This window comes from Microcebus murinus, chromosome 27, assembly GCF_040939455.1.
Source record: "Microcebus murinus isolate Inina chromosome 27, M.murinus_Inina_mat1.0, whole genome shotgun sequence".
Lineage (NCBI taxonomy): Eukaryota > Metazoa > Chordata > Mammalia > Primates > Cheirogaleidae > Microcebus > Microcebus murinus.
The window spans coordinates 7,062,319-7,087,346 of record NC_134130.1 but is presented as its reverse complement, the minus strand read 5'-3'; the positions used below and the strand labels follow the sequence as shown (position 1 = coordinate 7,087,346).

At 58.0% G+C, this 25,028-nt stretch overlaps 1 protein-coding gene across 4 annotated transcripts in view; it reads left to right on the top strand.

Moving 5' to 3' along the window:
• CSNK1G2 (casein kinase 1 gamma 2) overlaps positions 1 to 25,028 on the top strand; it is a 34,330-nt gene that overhangs the window by 1,798 nt on the left and 7,504 nt on the right. For 2 of the 4 annotated variants that reach the window (XM_075998310.1, XM_075998311.1), the window contains exon 2: positions 22,049 to 22,504. In XM_075998310.1, the coding sequence (XP_075854425.1) occupies positions 22,318 to 22,504 (187 nt within the window). In that variant the 5' untranslated portion in view covers positions 22,049 to 22,317. Of the gene's footprint in view, positions 1 to 12,440; positions 12,562 to 22,048; positions 22,505 to 25,028 lie in introns of those variants that run through there. The other 2 variants (XM_012745662.3, XM_012745663.3) reach the window with 2 other exon arrangements.

The window sequence follows — 25,028 nt, the reverse complement described above, 5'->3', positions numbered from 1 at the left end:
TTGAGGGGCTTCCTGCCTGCTGTCCCTCCACCCTCACCGCTCTGGGCATGCCAGGAGGCCAGCCCACAGCAGTACCCAAACTGCACATTACCTTGAACTCTGATTCGGGTTTCTTGTTAGTTTTCTTCTCCTCCTTGTTGATTATACAGTAATTACCTCTGGGTTGCAAAAGGAAGTAGGTGAGCTTTCTTTTTAATTGAAAGTCTTCCTGTCTGCTTATCCCAGGCTTTGGGGAAGCCAGTGCACAGGGCGTTCATGTGGGAGTGGGGTGGTATCCCCGCTGGTGGCATGCCAGGCGTGGTGGAGCGCTGGTATCTGCGGGAACCTGTGAGTGGCTCAGTGCACACCCGACAGGCAGGCCCTGGGCCTGACCAGCCTGTTGTCCACACGGATACTGTGCATGCAGGCCGTGCTTAGGACGGGGGCATTTCCCTGGGGACGTCCGTAGAGGAATGTCCTGCACAGTTGACCTTTCCGCCCACAGGGTCCCCACAGAGTTGCCCAGGCCCACACACAGGCAGTGAACAGTCCCTTCCTCTGCAAGGGGCTCATGGTCCATCAGGCCTTGGCCAGGGCTGGGTGGTGGACGGATGGTGGGGGGAGGATGCTGGGGAGGAGGTGGGAAGGCACAAGAGGCAGGGCTGTGGGGAGCTGCTGCGGCCGAGTGTTGAGTGCAGCCCTTTTGGGCCTGTGGGTGGCACTGGGCAGGTTGGCATCAGTGGATTGGTTGGCTTTCTCTCAACCTGGAGGTGAGACGGGGCCCTGGTGAAGGAGGCCCAGGGCCCCAGGAGACTGAATTAGTGTCTCGGTGGTGGGGGTGGGCCGTAGCAGGGCCTTCGTCCACCAGTCAGCCTCATGTCTGAGGTCCAGCTAGGGCTCGGTGGCCACGCTCATGCCAGGTCGAGGCCATGGCTGGGCATCAGATGTGCAAGGCAGAGCCTGAGGGCTGCTGTGTGAATGCTCCCACAGCAGTCAGGTGTGGAGTATCTGTTGGTGCCCCACAGCTAGGCATGAGGCTTGAGTCAGCGACTGAATAGGCGGCATCTCCACGGTTCACAGCAGCTCAGGGACACTGGGGCAGAGGCCTGCTGGCCTGGAAGGCAGCCCTGCATTGGGCAGCTCCGTGTCTGCCTCCTTCCTGATTGGGAGCCATGCTGTGTGCCTTCTCATGAAGTGGGTGGATCAGCCCCATTTTACAGATGAGAACATGGAGGCTACCTGACCTGCTTGAGTAGAGGAGGAAGGGGGGGCTCTGACCAAGGGTGACTCACCTGTGCTCCTCCAGTAGCCCATGGCACTGGCAGGCATGGGGAGGGTGGTGTCGAGAGACCTCCCCTTCCCAGCCCTCCCCACCCTGACCCTGTGGTGTCAGCCTCTTCTCATCTGCCCCTCCTGGCCCAGGGTTCAAGTGCAGCAGTGTGTGCAGGTGACCCATCTAGAAGCTGGGCCAGCCTTGCTGGGTTGGGGGAGACCACCAGCAGGTCCCCACTGGCCCCTGAAACACAGAGGCAGGTACCTGGAGTGTCCCTCGTGGGCAGGAACTGGGCTGGTCGTAGCTGGGCCTGCCCGGATCCCTGGTGTCCCAGAGAGGCTTCTCTGACGGCTAACACTTGGCAGTCCCCAGTGTTCCTTCTGCTCTGACCCTCCTGTAAGGGGCAGGGATGCTGTGACATCCCCTGCTCCTTCCCCATATCCACTGCTGTCCCCGATCCAGGCTCCGCCAGCACCCTCTCCCCTTGCCCAGGGTCCCTTCTGCTACTGCTTCTCGGGGCCTGCACAAGCCTGTGTGCCCCAAGAGGCAGCAGGACCTGTCAAGGACTCATTGCAGGTGGGGCCAGCCAAGGGCAGGGCTGTCTTGGGCCCATAGGAGAGCCACGTCCCTGCCCTTTGGATGGCGCGAGGGCGCATAGCACCCTGGCTTCCCTGGAGCTGCTTGGGCGGCCCCCAGCCCCGTCCTTGGCATGGCCGACCCCTCAGGGCACACCAGGCCCTTGGGGGGTGGGGCTCCCCCGAGGGGCTCTCGGGGAGGGTGTAGCACGGGGCACGTCTTTTCCTTGTTCAAATGCCCAAGCGTCAGCTCTGCACAAGGAACATGCCACAGGCTGGGGCTTGGACAAGGTAGCCCTTACCCCAAAACATCCTCTGTTCACCCTGGGGCAGCCCAGGGCCGCCCTTGAGGCCTTCTCCTTCCCACTGGAACCCGGGCTCCTCAGAAGGCTCAGCAGCCTCTCTGCGCCACGAGGCGCGAGACAGTTTCAGGTCACATCACGTTAAAAACAACCAGGTTCCTCTGAGTGAACCGGGATCACAAGTCCAGCCGACAGGCCCGCAGCCCGCAGTGCGGTCTCCTCTGTACGTGCTTCGTCCCAGGGTCTGTCGCAGAGGGGCGTGCGCGGACAGGGGAGGTGGGGCGAGAGGATGCTGGTCTGGCTGCCTGAGCCCGCTGGGTGCGCGTCTGTCACGGCAGACCTACCCACCAGAGCCTAGGACCACGCAGGATGTTCTTGGGGGAGGTGGGAGCGGTCAGTGGCCTGTCCCGAGGGAGGATCACTCAGAGCCCTGTTCTAACCGTGTGTCATCTGGCTCGGCCTCTGCTTCTCAGGCCCTCAGAGAGGTCCCACCCAGGCAGGGATGGACTCCAGAGACCTGGGGTTGCCCAAGACAGCCCCAGGTTACCACCAGGCTCTGCTCACTGTTTAGAAGACACGGTGGGTCTAGAGCTAGACCCACACAGAGCTAGGCACAGTGGGTTGTTTGTCATAGCCAATGGCTTTGAGTTAACACATAATTCACTTCAGAGTCTTGAAAGAAATTGTACTTAAAGGTAACCTCTCAATTATCTGGAAATGTCTACTCTCTGAGATGAGGTGGCACCTCATCCTGGGTTGGACCCGGAAGGAGTCCACTGACTGCCTTTTCCTCGTGGCCCCATGGCGCTGGAGGCAGTGTCACCTGCAGGGCCCGCCTTCCTTGGGGACCTTGTTTCCAAGGTGACCCTGGGACACTCTGACTCACGGCAGCCTTTGCCCCTTCCCATCTGAACCCTCAGTTGAGATTGTGAGTGTGAGGCCCTGTCCCATCCCCATGGTGGGTTTGCGCAGGTGAGCGGGCTCTGCCATCCCGTGCTGGGCGGGGGCCTTCCCGGCACAGTGAGAGCAGGATGTGTAGGGCCTGTTCTGGGGACACAGGTGACTAGGTCGCACCTGTCTTTGGTTTGCTAGTTGTGCGTTTGAATTCCTTGTGGGCGTTGTGGGGGGTGATCCAGCCAGGCCCCAGGTGGCTGACCGAGGGGCAGGGGCTTGGGTGGCCCAACATAGCCCTGGGGCCCCAGGCTTGTGGGTGCAGGGGTCTGAGACCTTATCCCTCAGGTGCCCAGAGCTAGTCAGAGCCCCTTGAGCCCTCCAAGCAGGGGGCAGGTGGCTCCTCGAACTTCAGATTTTATAAGGTAACCTGTTGTTCCTGGCGGGAAAGGCTGGGGGCTCTGGGTGCGGACGCAGCAGGGCTCCCTTGCCCTTTGCGTCTGGAAACGTCTTGGGCCTCGAGGGGGCCTTGTGTGCCATGCGGGCGGACATCTCAATAGAGCCTTTATGCGTGTGTCCATGGGGCGTGTGCCCAGCTGCCACGCTGCCCACCCTTGTGGACTGTGGCCGTCCCACAGCTGGTGGCTCGGGGACCTCCCCGTTTCCCCCTCAGCCTCACTCGTGGCGTCTGTTGGTAGATTTGGTTGGGTGCGCAGGCAGCGGCGGTGAGTCAGCCCTTCCTCCACCCCTCGCTGTCTCTCTGTTTCTGTGTCTTTCGCTTCCTGTGGGTACACACCCCTGGATTCATCTGAAAGATTTACGAGCAGTCCCGTAAAAGCCAGTTAAATGCAGGCCCCACCGAGCCGGAGGTGTGGCCTTGGCAGACTTTGATCCTGCTGGAGCTAGCTGGTTCTTGGAGGCCGTGGTCCAAGTCCCTGTCCGGCCTGGGGGCACTGGCTGGAGCTGTGCTCACTGTAGTTTTTACACAGCTTCATTTAGATACAGTCCATGTGTCACACAACTCACTTTGTTTTAACTGAGGTGTAACTCACATATATTCACCGTGGTGTGCACTTTAGTGGTTTCTAGCACGGGTGACCATTGAATAACTCGGCGTTAGGGGTGCCAACCCCCATGACATTGAAAATTCACATATAACTTCTGACTCCCCCGAAACTTAACTACTACCAGCCTCCTGGTGACTGGAAACCTCACTGACGACATACGGCCGGGGGACACGGATTTGCACGTTCCGTGTGTGTCTGCTGTGCTCTTACAACACGGCGAGCTGCAGGGAAGAGAATGTCATGAAGGAAACCTTGAGGCAGAGAAAACAGACTTATTATTGTTCATGAAGCGGAAGTGGGTCGTCCTGCAGGTCTCCATTCTTGTCATCTTCAGGAGGAAGAGGAGGGTGGGTCTTGGTGTCAGAGGCAAGGCAGAGGCGGAAGAAAATCCAGTCCGTGTGCGAGGGGACCCACAGTTCAGACCCGTGTTGTTGTAGGGTCATCTGTATATTCACATAGTTGTGCAGCCAACCACCTCTATCTCATTCCAGAACATTCCATCACCCTTAAAGGGGACCCCCAGCCCCACAGACAATCACCCCCACCCCCTCACCAGTCCCTGGCAACCATGAATCCGCGTCCCATCCCTGTGGATCTGCCTATTCTGGACATTTCATGTCAATGGAGTCACATACTGTGTGTCCTTCTGTGTCTGGCGTCTCTCACTGAGCACAAGGTCCACCCACTCTGTGGCCTGTATCAGAGCCTTGTCCCTTTCTGTGGCTGAGTGATATTCCACATGTGGATGGTCCGCGTTGGGATTGTTCACCTGTCCCTGGACACCTGGGCTGTTTCCACCTTTTGGCTGTTGTGAATGCTGCTGTGCACATTTGGGTATGGGTTTCTGCGTGGATGTGTTTTTAGTTCTCTTGGGTAGAGACCCAGGAGTGGAATTGCTGGGTCACATGGTGACTCCAGGTTTGAGCATTTGAGGAACCACCGAGTGTCACCTGTACCAATTGTGCCCCTGCCGGGCATAAGGGCCTGACCACTCCAGGTTAGCAACATCCCATGTCCTGTCCCTGTGTCCTGGCTTCTGGAGTCCTGGGGCCTGATGCTTCATCTGCCTCCGTGACATTGGGGACCCCGCTGCCCCTGTGCTGTCTGGAAAGCCAGGGGGTCCACGTGTGCCTGGGGTCCCTGCTGCTGCGGCAGGCACCAGGACTGGATCCCACACTGTGTGACAGTGCGACTGACATGCCGCCTATGGCCTTTGCCTCAGCAAGTTTGAGGCCGGGGCATCCCATGTCTATAGAGTGACCCGCAGGCTGTGGTTCCACAGGGCTGTCCAGGTGGCCCTGGCCTCATGAGGCCACAAAAGTCAATGTCCTGTTCCTGGTATTTTTAAGTAGCAACAAAACCTAAAGAGCCTTTTAAACAACAACAACAACAACAAAAACCTCTGCAAATCCAAGAGATGAGCCCCATGGACACTAAAACCCCTTGCCGATGCCCAGAAACCAGGAGGCACATCCCAAAACGGCCAGGGCCCCTCTGCACCAGTACAGGCCGTCCAGGCTGGCCCCGTCCTAAACCCACTCACGCCCCCAGGAACGCAGGTGCTTTCTGTCTTGGGACAGCGGTGCTGTCGCTGGCACCCATCCCTCCCAGGTCTTGGTGAGGACACTGATGACAGAGGACAGACGGGAGACGGTGCCTCGTCTGGGGCATTTGGGAGGGAGGGGCCCCAGGGTCGCTGGAGGAGGCCCCCGGTGGGAGTCGGTGGGTGGGCGGAAGCTCCACGCAGGGTGGGGTGGCTAGGTGTGCACTTGCCCTGTGTTCCAGGAAGACGCTGGCTGGTGTGGCCCAGGTCGTGTTGGGATTGAAGGCAGCCTTCTCCCCCTCTGGCCCTGGGGAGGCGTCATTCTCTGTATTGTGGCTGGTTTGTAGATAAAAAGGGGGGATCTCTTGGGGCCTGTTTCTTCCCGTTCAGTTCCCTCCAGATCCCCAGGCTGCACCGACTGCCGCCTTGTGGTGCTGGAGCCTGGCAGCCGCTCATGCCACTAGGCTCTCCACGGTCCCCATCCCTCACAGGTGCACCCAGGGAGTCCTGCTGGGAGTGTGTAGCCCCTGGGGGAGGACGCTCTGCTTTCCGTGGGGTTCCAGGGCCAGGCGGGAGGAAGTAGGTAAAAGTCCACTGCCCACCCCCTCTTCCCTCAGACTTCTGACTTTACAAAATGAAAACACTTCTTTTTTTTCCTTTTTTTTGTGAGACAGAGTTTCACTTTGTTGCCCAGGCTAGAGTGCCGTGGCATCAGCCTAGCTCACAGCAACCTCAAACTCCTGGGCTCAAGTGATCCTCCTGCCTCAGCCTCCCGAGTAGCTGGGATTACAGGCATGCGCCACCATGCCCGGCTCATTTTTTCTGTGTATTTTAGTTGGCCAATTAATTTCTTTCTATTTTTACTAGAGACGGGGGTCTTGTTCTTGATCGGGCTGGTTTCGAACTCCTGACGTTGAGCAATCCGCCCGCCTTGGCCTCCCAGAGTGCTAGGATTACAGGCGTGAGCCACTGCACCCAGCCACAAACACTTTTTTAATCATGAAGTTTGCTTTGTGCTCACTGGAGAGGGAAATAGGTTGGTTCTAGGTCTTTGAGAGGAGGAGACAGACATCAGTCCTATGTGTGTCTCCTTTCAGCCTCTGCAGTGGTGCTGGCCCTGGGGACCCCTGCCCAGGCCCCACACCCACCTGCAGGAGCAGGTGCTGCCTGCATCCTGGCGCTGCTTCCCGTCTCAGAGTCTGTTAACCTGGTCATGCCAGGTGGGGTTATGGCCCGTGTGGCACAGTTCCTTGCAAGATTTTGCAAACAGACTTCAGGTGCAGCGTGGGCTTAGAGGAGATGGAAGCCGGTGTGGTGGAGGCCTCTGTCGTCCCAGCCACTCTGGAGGCTGAGGCAGGAGGATCCCTTGAACCCAGGAGTGGGAGGCTGCAGTGAGCTGTGATGATGCCACTGCACCCTAGCCTGGGTGACAGAGCAAGACCCCGTCTCAAAAAAGAGAGAGACAGATGGTGACCCCAGAATACCCTCCACAAGTGTTTCTGTGCACGTTGCCACTGAGGTCACTGGCCCTGGGCCCTTGCCAGCCCCAGACCTGTATCTTCAGCACTGATGACCTGGGAAGGCATGGTGGCCTCTGGCATTGGAACACACGTGCCTGTGCTAGAGGGCGGGCTGATGTCTGTCCGTGTGGTCACCCACATTTCCTCCTCCATTGTTCTGTTTGATCTGTCGATCTGTTTCTCTTTGACCTAGAGGAAGACTTTGTGTGTCACTTTTCAACAAACACTGCTCAGTGCCCAGCACAGGGGACAGTCTGTGTTCTTGTGGAGCTTGTGTTAGCAAGGACACATGGTAGAGGCATGGGCACGTGTCAGAAACACGGGCTGTGGGGAGGTGGGTGAGCAGGCCCCTTCCCGAGGTGTGGGAGGTCCCAGCCGGCAGCACAGGCTGCCCTGCAGTCATGAGGGATCCCAGGACACGACCCGCCGGGTGGGGGTCACAAGTGTTATGTTAGGGTGGCCTCAGGTGCAGTGAATCCTTGTGCAGATTGTGGGGCCCCACCTGCGCACACCCCACTCCTGGTCACGCCTCTCCTAGAGCTGTGTGCTGGTCCCCGATGGACCAACACTGATGTGGCGTCCTTAACCGAGGCCCACACTCGATTCCGGCTTCCTCCATTTCCCCTCATGCTCTCTCCTGCCCTGGGGCCATCCAGGACCCCACAGGACACTCAGCCGATGCGGCTTCTCGGGCCCCTCTGGGCTCTGCAGGTTACCAGACGTCTTGTCTCTCAGCCTGGTGGTCCTGGCACCCTCAGAGGGTCTTTCTGGTGTCTTCCTCACGGTTAGTGGGGGTGGTGGCTCTGGGAGGGGTGCCTGGCAGGTGGCCCCTCATGCCCTGCTATCCGTGCTTCCAGCATGGCCTGTCCCTGCTGGCGTTTTCCCTGGGCCCCCTGGTTGTGGCCAGGTATCCCCCTCGAGGAGCCTCTTTCCCTCTCCCCGTGCTCCAGGAGCCCAAGCAGAGCTGTGCCTGGCTGCGTGCGCCCCAGGCTCCGGGAGCGTCTGTGGTGCCTTTCTCTGGCCTTCTGGCACTGGCCGGCATCCTCGGGTCCCTGTCTTGGTGCTACGTGGCCATCCTCTCTGTGTTTCTCCTTTTGTAAGGACACCGGCCATCGAGTTAGGGCCACCCTAATTGCTGAAGAAAGTCACATGACGGTCCCAGGTGCGCATCTTTTAGGGGGATGTGATTCTGCTCACAGGGAGGGCAGACATGGTAGGCAAGAGGGCGCCTGTGTGGAGGGGCTGTCGCCGGGTGGGCAGCAGCCAGCACCTCACTGCAGAGGGGCAGCTGTCGTCTCGGGATGAGCAGGGTAGGCAGCCTCCAGTGGCCCTTGGGTCCACACACGCTGGTGTGACAGAGGACGGAGCGTTTCTGCGTGTTCAATTTTAGTGGAACAGGTGGCTCCCGAGTAGGACTGCGAGGATCGGGCGCCTGCCCGTGCTGCGGTGTCCAGGGTCCTCCCTATCTGCAGGCTGCTTGAGCTGGCACATTCGCTCCCATTTATTGGGGTCCCCAAGTCTGCCTGTCCACTGTTCTGAAGATGGGGCATGACATGGGGTGCCCCGGCCACTCTAGCTCCTCCCTTGTTGTCACTGGAGTAACTGCTATGGGGACCGGTGTCTGCTGTTTTGTCACCGTCATTGCGTGGGAGCTGCTGTCTATGGACCCCTCCTAGTCCCTGCCGCCACAGCAGTCCCGTGAGGGCTACAGAGTGGAGAGCACTGCGGGGTCCCACACTCCCCCAAAGGGACACCAGGCACTTAGTCTTTCCTGAGTCGCCGGCCGCCCCCGGCCTCTGCCTAGTCCTGCAGGACATGCTGGGCCTTATACCTGCCAGGGCAAGTGTCCCTGAAAGTCAGGTCAGGTTTTACATTTATCTTGGCTTTGTGAAGAAAAAGACTTGAAGGATTTAATTTTTGTCTTCCAGTTATTAAAAACAAATGTAAAAACGTAGCCCACCAAAGTCTTTCATGGCCGTTCGTGGTTACTCATACTTCCCAAAGGATCGGTGGCCCGCAGGACTCCCATGGGAGCCGTCCCCCCTTGGCCACACCGGGACCTCCCGCCCAGGACCACTATGGGGAGTTGTCCTGGCAGGGCTTGTCTGGCTCCGCCCCGGGGGACTTACTCCCCTAGCGCTGTCTGTGGCAGCCACCAGGGCCCATGGCCTTGCGTGATCTCTGCCCTCCCGCAAGGCTGGGTCAGTTCTGCCCCCACTCGTGCTGCCGGTGTGCTGCCGGGGCCCTGTAGCGAGGGTCCCCTCCCCAGAGTCGGCCATCTTTTCTGGAATTTTGGGGCTCAGCCTGTGTTGGGAGAGTGGGTAGAGCTGCTCGTGTCTTGGATGGGGCTGCGGAGACCCCACATTGTGGCCCCACTGCCCCTTCCCGGGAGCCTCCCTGGGCACAGGAAGCTGAGGGGACCCCAGGAAGGCGTTTCCTAATCCCCAACGTGCGCCGCAAAAGCTTGTCTGCAGCTTCTAAAGCAGCCTTTACCGTGCGCCAGGTTCTCTGCTGTGAAGACAATTCCCATGTGCATGCGTGTTTTGGAAGATACAAAAAAGCACAAAGAAAAAACGAAAGCCACCCCTCACCCAGGGTAACAGTTCACATTTTGGTTTACGCATTTCCAGGCTGTCACCCACCTGCTGTTCCCGTGCCTCTGTGTTTTTGTGCACACACGACGAATCTTACATGTCTTAGATCTCTGAGGGACTCCCAGGGGCCAGGGGCCCCCTGGCCTGTACCGTGTGCCCCTTAGGAGTTGATTCTGGCACCCAGCGTGGGCAGGTCGCAGACTCCGTCCTTCTGTCACCTCCATTCCTGCTGCATGGCAGGAGCCAGGGTCCCCCCTTCTCCACCCAAGGCTCTGCTGCTTCCTTCCTCTTAGCTTCCACCCCAGAACCCTTCGTCCCTGCCCAGACTCAGGCTAGGACCTAAGGACCCAGAACCTGTCAGCTGAGCCCCATCTGTCCCTGTGGCTTTCTGACGCAGAGTCTCAGCGGCAAACCCCAGGTACCCATCCCTCCCTGCCCGGAAGCACTTCATGGGCTCCTCTGACATGAGGCCATTTTGGACAGAACCAGGACATCAGAACAGCGCACCCTTCAGTGAACACAGGTTCCTCAGTGGGCAGGCTTGAGGAACGTCCCCTTTGCCCCTGAAGTCTCCAAAGCATCTTTTAAAATTTTATTCATCTTATTTTTACTTTTTTTTTTTTTTTTTTTGAGACAGTCTCTCACTCTGTTGCCCTGGCTAGAGTTCTGGGGCTTCAGCCTCTCTCACAGCAACTTCAAACTCCTGGGCTCAAGCAATCCTCCTGCCTCAGCCTCCCGAGTAGCTGAGACTACAGGCACATGCCACCATGCCAGGCTAATTTTTTCTGTTTTTAGTTGTTTGACTAATTTCTTTGTATTTATAGTAGAGACGGGGTCTTGCTCTTGCTCAGGCTGGTCTCGAACTCCTGAGCTCAAGCAGTCCTCCCGCCTTAGCCTCCCAGAGTGCTAGGATTACAGGCGTGAGCTACCACGCCTGGCTTATTTTTTTTTTTTTTTTTTTTTGAGACAGAGTCTCGCTTTGTTGCCTAGGCTAGAGTGAGTGCCGTGGCGTCAGCCTAGCTCACAGCAACCTCAAACTCCTGGGCTCAAGCAATCCTACTGCCTCAGCCTCCCAAGTAGCTGGGACTACAGGCATTCGCCACCATGCCCGGCTAATTTTTTTATATATATTAGTTGGCCAATTAGTTTCTTTCTATTTATAGTAGAGACGGGGTCTCGCTCTTGCTCAGGCTGGTTTCGAACTCCCGACCTCGAGCAATCCACCCGCCTCAGCCTCCCAGAGAGCTAGGATTACAGGCGTGAGCCACCGCGCCCGGCTTGGCTTATTTTTATATTTTTCTTTCTTTTTTTTTTTCTTGAGACAGAGTCTCACTTTGTTCCCCAGGCTAGAGTGAGTGCCATGGCGTCAACCTAGCTCACAGCAACCTCAAACTCCTGGGCTCGAGCAATCCTGTGGCCTCAGCATCCCGAGTAGCTGGGACTACAGGCACGTGCCACCATGCCCGGCTAATTTTTTTTCTATATATATTAGTTGGCCAATTAATTTCTTTCTATTTATAGTAGAGACAGTGTTGCTTTCGAACTCCTGAACTCAAACAATCCGCCCACCTCGGCCTCCCAGAGAGCTAGGATTACAGGCATGAGCCACCGTGCCCGGCTTATTTTTACATTTTTCATTATCAATTTTTCTATTTTTTATAGAGGATCTCACTGTGTTGTCCAGGCTGATCTCGAACTCCTGGGCTCAAGGGCTGCTCCTGCCTCAGTCTCCCAGAGTGCTGGGATTGCAGGCTTGAGCCATGCACCTGGCGAAAGCATCTTTTTATGATTGGTTTGTCTAAGCGATGCAAACTCCTTCCTCTGTGATTTTCATTGATAGCGTTTAAGGCTCTGGAGTTTGTGATAACTCCACCTCTCTTCCAGTAATCATAATTTTTAAGAATTGCACACCTGCCAAAGGTTGCCAGCACAGTCCTCTGCGCCCCACCGAGAGGCTGGCCTGGCAACATTGCCACATCCTGGTGCTTCGTGTTTGCTCTTCCTCCAGGCCACCACCCCTCACCTGGGGAGGCGTCCTGCGGGGGGGGGGGGTCTTCCTGCCGCTGAGACCCCCACACCACCCTTGCCCCATGCCAGAGTCCATCTCACCTCCCCTCTCCTCTCCCCTTCCAGCCTGCATGTGTTTCCCACTTGCCTCTGCCTTTGGCTGGTGACCCCTGACGAGGCCGGCCCTCCACAGGGGTCTCTGCCTCTTTGGGGCAGAGCCTCCCTGCCCCAGGTGCATCACCCTCCCTGTCAGCTCCACCTGGGCCTCGCCTTCCTCTGTGGGTGGGGCCTCTTCCTATCGGCCACTGGGAAGGCGCCCTCCAGGGCCCGCCCACGCACTGGCCACCTCCTGCACCCAGTCCCTGGTGTTCTCCCGTGACCATCTGTCCCTGCATTACTGGGTGCTGGAGTCTGCTTTTCACTCCAGCTGTTAAAGTCCTTCAGGGGCTTAACTAAGCCTGAGGTCGAACCGCCGAGGCCAGCCGGTCCCGTGTGTCCTGGAGGCCGTGTATCTGCCGGGGCTTACACGTTGGTCCAGAGGGGGACTCTGGGCTCAGCGGGGGGCCAAAGCCAGAATTCACACCGAGGTGGTGTCTGGGCAGCAGGTGGCCTCCCCAGGGCACCAGCCAGCACCCCCACTCTGACTCCCCTGGCTCTGGGCTGTACCAGTGATGTCAGTCCAGGGACTGTGACATCACTGAGTGGAGACCACCAGAGAAGGGGGTCCCTAGGGCCTGCCCCTGGGGAGCTGGCCGTGGGTCAGGCCAAGATGGAGGACCCCGAAAAGAACAGGGCAGGTAACTGCCCCAGGTGGGCAACTCCAGAGGTGCAGCCTAACCCCAAGCTGTGCCTGTGAGACCAGCTGCCACCAGCTTTGTGTGGGCACGGTCAGGGCTGGCTCTGGGCACCAGGCCTCTCCCCAGCCCTGCCTGTGGTCGGGGGTCCTGACCTCCACTAGGGGCAACATCGTGGGGGCCATGCTCCAGTGCCCTCTGGGACGGCGTCGTGGCCATAGGGGTCAGGTGGAGACCGGGGTGGTTTTAAGGCAGGTGAGGGATCCGTGTGCCCCACTCCCTGCCCCCCATCATTACTTTTAGCTCCTGCTCCTTGGGCCTGGGCAGGACCAGGTGGGCATTTCCATCGCCCTGGGCTCCTCGGGCCACAGCGAGCTGCTGTCATCTCCAGCCCTTCATCCCCATCCCACCTGCCCCCAGGTCCCCAGGCGTCCAGGAGGGGCCAGCTATGTCAGGTGGTGGCTCTGTGCGACAGACCCCTCGGGGTGCTGCCGGCTGGGCAGAGGGGGGCTGCCGTCAGAACCCTGCTGGGTCTTGGGGTGACTGCTGTTGTTTGGGGGAGGATGCAGTGGCGTCCCCAGGGCTGTCCTGCGGGGTTGTGACCCTGCCTTACTCTGCCTGCTCACCTGCTGCCATAGGAGCTGAGGCTCAGGCTCAGCTCCTGTTTCTCGCCTGCCTGCCTGCCTGCCGTCTCCACACTGGCCGCAGGTCAGCGCCGCCTGGCGGGGTGCGGGGTGGGGAGGGCACTGCAGCTCAGTCTGCTGCGATGCTGCAGGGTAGCAGGTTCCTCCCCCAAGTCCGCCTCAGGCCCATGGGCAGGTGTGGTCACCCTGTGTCCCCTACGCATGACTCCTATGAAGGGGCTTACCCCCCTGGCCATGAGTCTCCAGGGCAGGCCCTGAGGGGACACGGGGGCAGGGCCTGGTCTGCTGTGGATCCTTGTGTGACTGCGGGCGCTCGGCCGTTCTGGGCTTAGGTGCTCCCTGTGGACACAGGGATGCAGGCGCCTTCTCGGGAGGCCGTCCTGACGGTGTGTGGGGAGCTGGTGGCTCTGCCTGAGCTTGCAGTAAGTGCCAGGTGCCGCCACCTGTTACCGGGTTTGATGGAGGCCTTGTAGGGTAATGTCGCCCAACTCTAGGCTTCCGTCGTGGCAGCTGGGCAGGAGGACCCGGACCCAGAGGCCGGTGCTCCTCCTAGGGCTGCTCGTGGTGGTTTGCATCCAGAGAGATTCCGTGGGGGCTGGCCTGCTTGGCAGCAGGGCGGGGACCCAGAGTCGACCCAGGCGCAACTCCTTCCTCATCCTCCCTTCCAGGTCAGGGGTGGTGAGCAGCGTGTCCAAGACCACCGTCCTCTGGAGGTGGGGCCAGGACCTGAGAGTGGTCGGGGTCACCCCCCGGAGGAGAGGCCCTCAGCAGGATGTGGTGGGATGTGGGGGCTTCCAGGGCAGACCCTGGTAGGGGGGTGGGAGCTGAGCTGAGCTGCAGAGAAGGGGCTGCCAGCCAGGAGTCCTGGGGCGTCATTCTTGCAAGGGCAGCTGACAGGGTGTGAGCCAGAGCCCAGGTGGTTGGACTAGGACTGCAACCTTAACCCCAGGCAGGTCTTTCTACCTGGGGAGGAGCCTGCAGCTGGCGGCCTCCCAGGTGCTCCTCTCAGCCTCAGCTCTTTAACCACTGGCAGGTGGTGGTGAGCCCTGCCCCGGCCCCGGGGTTGTAGGGACAGGAGTGCATTTAAGAAAGCGCGTCCTACTCAAATCAGACTCCTGGAGAGCTGCGGCAAGAGACGCAGTGCTGGGGGCGCAGATACCCCGGTGGGTTCCTGGGGCGAGGGGGACCCGGCGAAGTGGGAGGAGCTTTGCTGGACTTTGCCAGGTGGGTGAGGTGTCGGAACCGCCACTCAGGCTGACTCCCCCAGGCTGGGTTTGGAGGGGTGTGGGCTGTGCCAGCTCTAACTCCCTGCCTGGGTGTGGCTCTTGGGGCCTTGCGTTTCCTCACTTTGGAAGAGCTTGTCTGGACGTGTTCTGTGCCGGAAAAAAGTCCACCTTCCGTCCAGCTGCAAAACCGGTGCAGTGAGACCAGGGCCACAGCGTGACCCTTGCCCCTTGCGTGGAGTAGCCGCCCACTGCTGCCCCAGTCCTGTGTCTGTGGCTTTGCCACCTCCAGAGGCACAGAAATGGAGTCACATGGAACGCAGCGTCTCCATCCGTCCATACCTTTACCAGCTGAGGGACGTTTTGGTCGTTTCCAGGTTTGGGCGATTTCAGGGAAGGCCGTGAGTGTTTGCACCTGAGTTTTGTGCCGTTTCTCTCCCTCTCAGTGGCCTGAGCAGGTGTTGCTGTCGCTCCTGCTGCTGGGTGGGGGCTGCCCGGCGGCTCCTGTGCCTCAGGGAGGCTGTCTGTCGCCTGAATGTGTCCGGCAACACAGCCCTTCACGGGTGTCCTTTCTTTCTCAGCTTCCGTCTCTTTTCCCTAGAATTCAATGTATGTTTGTTGTTGTAAGTTGGTTTTTGGAGAAAGCGTTAGTCCAGTAGAATGTGTTTCTCTGAGCTCCTTGGGAACAACCTATTTGCCCATAAACAGCCGTGGTGGGCTTTGGAGTGGTTCCGGGTGGTGCCAGGTCCTGCATGTCCCTCACCACGGGCCATTCCTGTCCACGCTCCTCTCTGATCACTGGTCACGTGGTCTGAGTGGTTTCTGTGATCAAGATGTGATTCATGGCCTTTCAAAGTGGCTTCAGCATCTTTGTGAGTTTGTGGATCCGTCACCACTGTCCAACACAGGACATGTCCATCATGCCAGAAATAAATAAATTCTCATCACCCAAAAGAGAAAGGGATGGTTTTGTTTCCAGGTTGAGGCTTGTGAGGTGTGGTTTTCATGTCCTGAGTCCCGAGGGAGCCCCGTTGGCGTCTGCCCCGACATCTCTCAGCCTCATTGGGGAAGGGTCTGCGGTTCCACCCACTCTCCCTTCCCCATAGACCCCCAAGGCCAGGGCTGAGGGCTTGGCCCTAGCGCTGCCCCCTCCCCAGAAACCAGCCTCGCTCAGCCTCACACGGGGGTGGCCATGACCCTCCTGCAGAAATCTTCCTGTTGTGAAGTGGAAGAGGCCAGGTGTGGGGGTGGGGGACTTCCATGACCTCCCCACACCTGAGTCACCTCATTAGCATAAACTCAGGTGTGCTCCAGGGCTCACCTTCCTGTCCCTCAGGGGCTATCCAGGGGCTGGGACAGAGACCAGCTATTGTCCTTACAGCAGGGTCACATCCACACACGTCCCCTCCCTGCTTCTGCATGGGCAGCTGAGAAGACAGGTCTGCAGGTAGCTGTCTCGGGCCGGCACCTCTCAGGCAGCCTAGGCCCTGGCCAGGGAGTAGGGCAACACGTTGCCAGCAAGCCACGTGGTGCAGAGTGTCCCAAGCCAGGGGTCTCCTGAGGATCTCGGAAGCCCACGTGGGTTGAACCTCCCCTTGTGCACCTTTGTGTCTCACACGTGCCTTTGCCGCTGTGTGCGTGTCTTCTCCTGGTGGGAGGGAAGTCGACAGCAGCCTCCAGGTGTCCACAATGGCACAGGCGTGTAAACTTCAGCAGCCCTTTCCTGTGGGGTCCTGTGTGTTTCCAAAAGGAGGGGGTATTCCTTTGCTGATGGGTCTCCCAGGTGTCCAGTGCCAGGGCGGGTGGGGCGCCTGCCCCTGGGGTGCAGGAGGCAAAGGGCACAGGTGTGCAGATGGTGGTGGAGGGGCTGGGGAGGCTCAGTTTTCTGCTCTGTGGAAGCGTTACCACGCACAGGTGTTGGCTGCAGGAGCCCCACCTGCTGTGCCCAGCTCAGCTTTTTCCTGCCACCCCCAGACCTCTCTTTTTTGTTTGTTTGTTTTTTGAGACAGAGTCACACTTTGTTGCCCAGGCTAGAGTGAGTGCTGTGGCATCAGCCTAGCTCACAGCAACCTCAAACTCCTGGGCTCAAGCAATCCTCCTGCCTCAGCCTCCCAAGTAGCTGGGACTACAGGCATGCACCACCATGCCCGGCTAATTTTTTCTATATGTATTAGTTGGCCAATTAATTTCTTTCTATTTATAGTAGAGACGGGGTCTCACTCTTGCTCAGGCTGGTTTTGAACTCTTGACCTCGAGCAATCGGCCCACCTCGGCCTCCCAGAGTGCTAGGATTACAGGCGTGAGCCACCGCTCCTGGCCCCAGACTCCTCTTGGCCCAGTGGCCCATCACAGCCTGCCAGCCCGCCAGACATCACCCCCACACTCCTCCCACACCGTGGTTGGCAGAGCACCCACAGCGGGATGCCAGGCAGACGGACAGATGAATGGTGTGACCAGGTGTCGGGTGGTTCCCTTGCAGTTTTTGTTGGTGGGAAGGGGCTGTGGTGTCCCTCACACTCTGAGCCCACAGTCAGAACTGGCCATGGCCAGTGGAGGACCTGGGTCTAGCATCAGCTGTTTGTCCCTGTGGATGGAGGTGCCTGGCGGGGCTGCCTTGGGATGTCCCCGTGGCTAGGGTGCAGGCTTTGGCCCGAGTTGCCGCCCGACTCTGAGCAGCCTTTCGGGCAGGACGTGGCAGCCCCTCCTCGTGTGGTTGGGCCTCCTTTGGGAGGCACCAGGCACTGTGGGGTCCTCTGCACACAGGCTCGTGATGCATGGAGGTGCTGCCCAAAAGGGTCTCCCAGTTCCATGCCTTGGGATGTCCCCTCACAGCCCCGAGTCCCAATGCCAGGTAAAGGTGGCAGCAGAGACCTCCCCTGGTGCACACTGTCTCTCTCGGAGGAGACGGCTCCCCACAACACGTAGAAGGAAGTTAAACTTTCATAGCTGGTTGGTTTAAAGGAACTGGCCTGACTGCACGTGGGGTTTCCCTACCTGGACAGCAGGGAGAACGAGCGTTTCTAGAGAACCAGCGGCCGCTGAGCAGGGAAGAGATGACAGTGGATCCGTGTCTCTCCTCCAGCTGCAGTCCCTGGTTCATGGCAGTGTCTCTGGCCACCTGTCTCATGTCTGGCGCAGGGCTGGGCACCTGCCTCAGTCCAGTGGAGAAAATGTGTCTAAAATGAACCAGGAGTCTCCAGGGAAACGCTGATAAAAACCACAGGGCAGGATTGCTCCACCCCACCAAGGTGGCTGTGACCAAGAGGACAACAGCAGTGTTGGTGAGGACGGCAGAAATCAGAGCCTCACACGGGCTGGTGGCTCCTTAAAGTGGAGTTTCCACGTGACCCAGCAACTCCATTCCTAGGTGCGCACCCATGGGAAATGAACACACAAACCGCACAGAAATTCCTACACGAGTATTCACAATAACCAAAAAGTGGAAAAACTCCAATGTCCACTGACAGGTGAATGGACAAACCCAACATCGTCCATCCATATGCTGGAACGTCACCCAGCCATGAACAGGGACGAGGCTCTGACACAGGCCACAGTGTGGGTGGACCTTGAGGACATCGTGCTCGGTGAGAGACGCCAGACACAGAAGGACACACAGTGTGAGACTCCATTTATGAGAAATGTCCAAACAGGCAGATCCACAGACAGGAAGTAGAACGCTGGTTTATTATGAATTTTTTAGGACACAATTTACAAATAATAAAATGTACTCTGTTGTAAATTGCATGTAGCCTATTGATTCTCAGAGTGATTTTGTTGTTCATCAAATCCTTGTATTGGTTACTAACCTGTGGCCATTTTTAATGAGGGGTGCAGTTCAGATGTACTGTGGTTGGTGCGTTTTTGCTTTAAGGAATAAGGCCTAAACTGTTTTCAAATAGTTTTCAAATACTAGATGAATATCTTCTTAAACTTCTCATGCTATTCAGTGTAATGGCTACATCATCAATTTTATTTTATTTATTTATTTTTTGAGACAGAGTCTCGCTTTTTTGTCCAGGCTAGAGTGAGTGCTGTGGCAACAGCCTAGCTCACAGCAACCTCAAATTCCTGGGCTCAAGTGATCCCCCTCCCTCAGGCGCCTGAGTATCTGGGACTACAGGCATGCGCTACCATACCTGGCTAATTTTTTCTATATGTATTAGTTGGCCAATTAATTTCTTTCTATTTTTTTAGTAGAAACGGGGTCTCACTCTTGCTCAGACTGGTTTTGAACTCCTGACCTCAAGCAATCTGCCCGCCTCGGCTTCCCAGAGTGCTAGGATTACAGGCGTGAGCCACCTCGCCCGGCCCGAGGGCTGGAATTGACATCTATGAAACTCCCGTGAATGCTAATATGTTGTCTGCTTCACATGAACGAATCAGGAATGTCCTCAATGGCACCTAGGATGATGAGTCTTTTCTGGAAGGTTTTCCATTTACTTTGCCCAGATGCACCAGAGCAGGGGTCCTCAAACTTTTTAAACAGGGGGCCAGTTCACTGTCCCTCAGACTGTTGGAGAGTGTGCACTGTGGGCCCGGGACGAGTCGGCTGCTAAGCAGGACAGGCAGCAGCGGCAAAAACACCCAGCAGGCCAGATAAATGTCCTAGGTGGGTGGCATGTGGCCCGCAGGGCTTAGTTTGAGGGCGCCTGCACCAGAGGAATCACTGTGTATACCAGCTGTGGCCTTATGAAACATGCTTCTTAAATAAGACTTGCAAGTTGCGATGACTCCTTGCTCCCTGAGCTGCAGGATGGGTGCTGTGTTGGCCACATGGAAACAGTACTTTCCTTGAACACCCTGTCAGCACTGGAGGTGACCAGGTGCATGTCAGTGGGCTGCCATAGATGTTCAACTTTCAAAGAACGAGGTGTCTGTCCAGTGAAATAAAGTGAAGCACAAAACGTGGTGTGCTGTCATATCCCTTCCCAATCCCTCGCAGTGATGTCACTGAGGTCAGTCACAGTGGGAGAATTTACACCTTGGCAATTGGCCGTCAAATAGCTCAGAGCCTGACCAGCCCAGCTAAAGTGCCCCAGAAACTGTTAATGACACAAGTTAAAATTGATGTAAGGCTGGGCGAAAGTAGAAAGTATAGTAGAAAATTTCTTTCTACTATAGAAAGAAATTAATTGGCCAACTAATACATATAGAAAAAATTAGCCAGGCATGGTGGCGCATACCTGTAGTCCCAGCTACTCGGGAGGCTGAGGCAGGAGGATTGCTTGAGCCCAGGAGTTTAAGGTTGCTGTGAGCTAGGCTGATGCCACGGCACTCACTCTAGCCTGGGCAACAAAGCGAGACTATGTCTCAAAAAAAAAAAAAAAAATTCCAGCCCTCGTGGGTGACTTTGAGGGGTCCGAGGCTTCCAAGGAGGAAGGGACTGCTGGTGTGATGGAAACAGTCCCCTGCGGGGGGGGGGGGGGACTGAATCCCCACATCTCGTGATGGGAGGACATGAGGGGCTGCTGCTTTCGGGTGGGCAGAGTGGTGTTTTGAAATGGAATCTCCTGGCGAAGGTGCTGTGAACAACCGGGAAGTGACAGCAGGATTTAGAATATCATAATAACTTTAGCTGATAAGGCATCGACAGGGTTTGAGAGGACTGCCTCCAATTTTGAAAGAAGTTATACTGTGGATCAGATGCTATCAAACCGCATCACACGCTACAGAGAAACCTTTCGTGAAAAGAAGAGTCAAAGCATGTGGAGAACTTCATGGTTGTCTTGTTTAAAAATTGCCACTGGCTGGGTGTGGTGGCTCACACCTGTAATCCCAGCACTCTGGGAGTCTGAGGTGGGCGGATCGTTTGAGGTCAGGAGTTTGAGACCAGCCTGAGCAAGAGCGAGACCCCGTCTCTACTAAAAATAGAAAGAAATTAATTGGCCAACTAACATATATAGAAAAAATTAGCCAGGCATGGTGGTGCATGCCTATAGTCCCAGCTACTTGGGAGGCTGAGGCAGGAGGATCGCTTGAGCCCAGGAGTTTGAGGTTGCTGTGAGCTAGGCTGATGCCACAGGGCACTAGCCCAGGCAACACAGTGAGACTCTGACTCAAAAAACAAAAAAAAAAAAAAAAGAGAAAAAGAAAAAGAAATCGCCACAGCCCTCAGCACCACCACCCTGAGCAGTTAGCAGCCACAATCACAGCTCCCTGAAGGCTCAGATGATGATCATTAGCGTTTCTTGGCAATAAAGTATTAAAAAAGATGAGGTCTCACCGTGTTGCCCAGGCTGGCCTCCAATCCTGGCTCAAGCATCCTCTGCAGCTGCTGGGACTGGGAGCGCCTCCCCCGAGCCTAGGTTCATAAAGGTGTGCGCATCGTCCCAGACAAAATGCAACCGAGTGCATAGACCGAAGCGTGGCGTAACACCACCTCTGTGCGCACTGGGAAACCAGCCTGCTCGTGGGACCTGCTTTGTCGCCGTATCATTGTAGTGTGGCATCTGGACCTGACCCTGAGGGTTGTGCACGGCATGCCTGTGCGGCGTCCTGCGGTGACTGTCACAGATAGGTTAGACGTGACCAACTCCAGGAAAGTAACACGTGCATAGCCATGCCTGATGAGCTCTGGTTGCCTCGTCTCCGCGGGGTTCGTTCGCTGTAGGTCTCTGCACTTTCACTCTCGGTGCCCTCAGCTCCACAGCTCCCGACCGCGGCTGCTCCGACACTGTGAAGGTGGAGGCTTCCATCTGCCCCTCTGCCCAGTGCCCTGGACAGGGAGTGGCCCGTGCCCTGGGCGGGAGAGAGGACACAGCAGGAGTAGTGCTGGACGGGCCCAGAGAGCCGGGTCCTGGGGCTCAGGTGGGGCGGCTGAGTGGCGTTGGCCTCATCCCTGGCGCTGGGAAGTCTGAGGGCTGAGCTGACGCTGAGAACCGCCCTCCAGCCGGGGCCCTCTGTGGGGAGTGGCGTGTTCCCCCAGGGGCAACCCCACCTGCCATGACTGCGGCCCAGGCTCATCCATGTGACAGCCAGTGGTCCCCAGCTCTGAGAGGGGCCCCTCAGAGTCCTCTTGGACTTGGCTTCCTGGGAAGCCCAGCCAGACGAGAGGTGGATGGTCCCATTGCCAAGGCCCAGCATGTGAGGGAGGTGATGGGCTCTCAGGGACCTGCTGGCTTGGGCCAGGCCAGGCTGGCTTCTGTGTGTCCAAGGCAGTGTGGCTGCAGGGCAGGCCTCAGGGAGGGGCCATGGGCAGGGTTCCAGGCCCTCCAGGGAGAGCATGCTGTAGGTTCCTTCTCAGGGCCAGAGCTTTCTATCCCCTCCCTTGGGACAGTGGGTTTGCCACCTGTCCCGTGCCTGGCCCTACTTGGGTGGCTGTCCGCTGTGTCCTGGACCCACCCCTGGTGCCCTCACTGCCTATGCAGCATCCAGCATGTCCCATTTCCTGCAGTGGCTGCTGGGGACTCGAGGCCCAAGCCACCTCCCACCCATGTCCCAGTGGCCCTGCTGTGACCTCCAGCTCAGCTCTGGGTGGGCCCCTCCCAGGGAAGGCTCTGATGTTGCCTCTCCTGCTCAGCGTCTCTCCAGAGCACCACAGTCCCACCCTCGAGTCCCTCTGGTGTCATCCCCCATTCACCCGCTGCCTTGTCCCCTGCATGGAGGGCCCCTGACCTATGCCTCTGTTTCTCTGCAGCCGGGAACCACGGGATTTGAGACGGTGGGCCCTGTCAGCAGAATGTCTCCTCTCCCTGAGAGCGACCCCAAGGCCACCGAGATGAGCACCGCGGCCAGGCCCGCGGGAGTGCCTGCGTCTCACTAGCCGGGAGCCGCGGGCCGCCTGCGCCTGCCCGCCGGGCCGCAGTGATGTACTAGCCACAGCAGGGCCGCGACCTCCAGTTTCCACGGACTTGGGATTTGCACGGCAGCAGAGTCACCGTGGAGAGGCCAGGGTATCACAAACTTATGGATTTTGACAAGAAAGGAGGGAAAGGGGAGCTGGAGGAGGGCCGGAGAATGTCCAAGACCGGCGGGGGCCGCAGCAGCCACGGCATCCGGAGCTCGGGGACCAGCTCGGGGGTCCTGATGGTGGGCCCCAACTTCCGCGTCGGCAAGAAGATCGGCTGTGGCAACTTCGGGGAGCTTCGCCTAGGTGAGCACCCCGCTCTGTGGCAGGGCGTTGTCAGGAGGCTGCCCCCCTGGGGACCTGTTCCCCCTGGTCCGGCTGTGCCAGTCTGTGCCAGCAGGGCTGCCGTGGGTCCATCTTGGTGTGAGTGCCGCCCCCTGCAGGGGGTTTTGGGGAGAGCGTGGCCCTGGCCCTGCTCTGGGGGACAGTTCTGTTGGGGTTGATCATGCAGTGGGCTGCAGACAGTGACAGGCCACACTGTGTCGGGGAAGATGCCCATGCCGCAAGTTCTCGAGTTGTTACTTCCCACCCCCACCCCCAGACCCGTCTCGGCTGGACAGGCCTGGCGCTGTCCGTTATTCACACCGGCTCCTGCGGGGTCTTCAGCTCCTGGGAGTCTCAGCCAAGCCCCAAACCCAGTCCAGTGGCTGAGGGCCGTGGTGCCATGGCCCACTCCTGGTTTAAACATCTAAAATGCAACGTTTGGCCAGGCGCGGTGGCTCACGCCTGTAATCCTAGCTCTCTGGGAGGCCGAGGCGGGCGGATCGTTTGAGCTCAGGAGTTCAACACCAACCTGAGCAAGAACAAGACCCTGTCTCTACTATAAATAGAAAGAAATTAATTGGCCAACTAATATATATAGAAAACATTAGCCGGGCATGGTGGCGCATGCCTGTAGTCCCAGCTACTCAGGAGGCTGAGGCAGCAGGATCGCTTGAGCCCAGGAGTTTGAGTGAGCTAGGCTGACGCCATGGTACTCACTCCAGCCTGGGCAACAAAGTGAGACTCTCTCAAAAAAATAAAAAAATAAAACGCAACGTTTGGCCCTCCTGGGCCTCTGTCCCACCTGTGCTCGGGCCACACTGACCTTGAGTCTGGGGTGCTGCCAGGGCAGGGGTGTGGAGCTGGCTGCCAGGACGGAGCCCCTCGCCACGGGCGCCTTCCCTGGGGACCTTCATGCCCGAGCCCTTGGGGAGTCCTGCTCTCGGCAAGTCTAGGTCTTGGTCCCCACCTGTGGTCAGCTGTGCCCGGGGGAAGACCGATTGTCCCCAGAAATATAGGTAAATCTGTTCCCAGAGCTGCCGGGTCACTGCAGACTCCCCAAACCCCTATGGGGAAGAGCTGGGCCCTGAGAGGCCCAGGCCTCCTGGTGGCATCACTGGGACTGTCCTGGGAACCCGAGTGCAGGAGCTCGACCCCAAGTCAGTCTGTCAGGGTGGGAGTCAGGGTCCCCATGAAGAGTGTGGGATAGGCAGGGACAGGTGGTGGCCGTGCAGCCAACCTCCTGACAGTGACCCACGCCAGGCAGAGCCAGCACCTGGCCCCCTAAGTCCCGCCTCAGGTTGTCACGTAAGGGAAACTGAGGCCCCACGCATGTTCCTTGCCTGTGTGTTTGGATCTGGGACCCACCTGCCTGCCTCAGCTATCTCACCTGTCACATGCGGTAGGGCAGGCGAGGTGACCAGGGTGACGGGCAGGTCAGCACTGCTGCATGTCGTCTGTGTGTTGCTGGCAGCCGCTGCCCTTCTAGCACCACCCTCTACTCGCTTCACTGTGTGTCCTTCTCGGCTAGAAACCCTGTTCTGATGCAGGGTCCACCTCCGTCCACAGAGTCCCACTCTGGGCTTGGGCTGCAGGGCTCCTGCCCGTCTGCCTGTGGCCACAGGACACCTCAGGCTCCAGCTTCCCAGCCCACCCCGTCTGGACCCTGTCACCCCTCAGGATGTGTGCATACACTCAGATACACAAGCAAACATGTGAGTACAGTCCACATACATGCAAATGCAGGCACAAACGCATAAGCACACAGAAACAGACATGTGCACACGCATGCACAGACATAACTATATACATGTGTCTCTGACCTTCAGTCCTGCAAGGTGGCCCCGTACTGCTCTGGGAGCCCTGGTGGCTGTCACAGGTGCTGTTCTTAGCAGAGGTCCCCTTAGATAAAAGAGTCGCATAGGAGGCTGTGGTAGGGTGGTGACAGCTTTTATTTGAAAGTTTGTATAAATAGTGGCATGTGTGCTTTTCAGTCTGGCTTCACACGCTCGGCATGCATTTGGGGGCAGCCACGTCTCGTGCATCAAGTGCTCGCTGGGTGCTGTCACAAGGCATCCACTGTAGAGTGCTCTGAGTCTGTTCTTCTATGACCCTGCTCAGGGACATTTGGGTGTTCCCAGATTTCTGTTGTGATAGAACCTTCCTGCACGTTCTTCAAGGCCAGTGTGTCTGTGTGTCTCAGAGTGCTTGGTCGTGCAGCAGCCTGTGCTTGAGAGGCTGTGAGGCTCACTGCCCCCGCGCTTTCCACCTGCAGGCCCTACTGAGGCACCCACAGTGCCCGCCCAGTGTCGGTCATCCGCAGGTGGAGGTGCAGGGCTGTGCAGTGGGTCATCGCCAGTGGAAGTGTGGGGTGTGCAGTGGGTCATCGCCAGTGGAAGTGTGAGCTGTGCAGTGGCTCATTGCAGGCGGAGGTATGGGGTGTGCAGTGAGTCATCCGCAGGTGGAGGTGTGGGGTGTGCAGTGGGTCATTGCAGGCAGAGGTATGGGG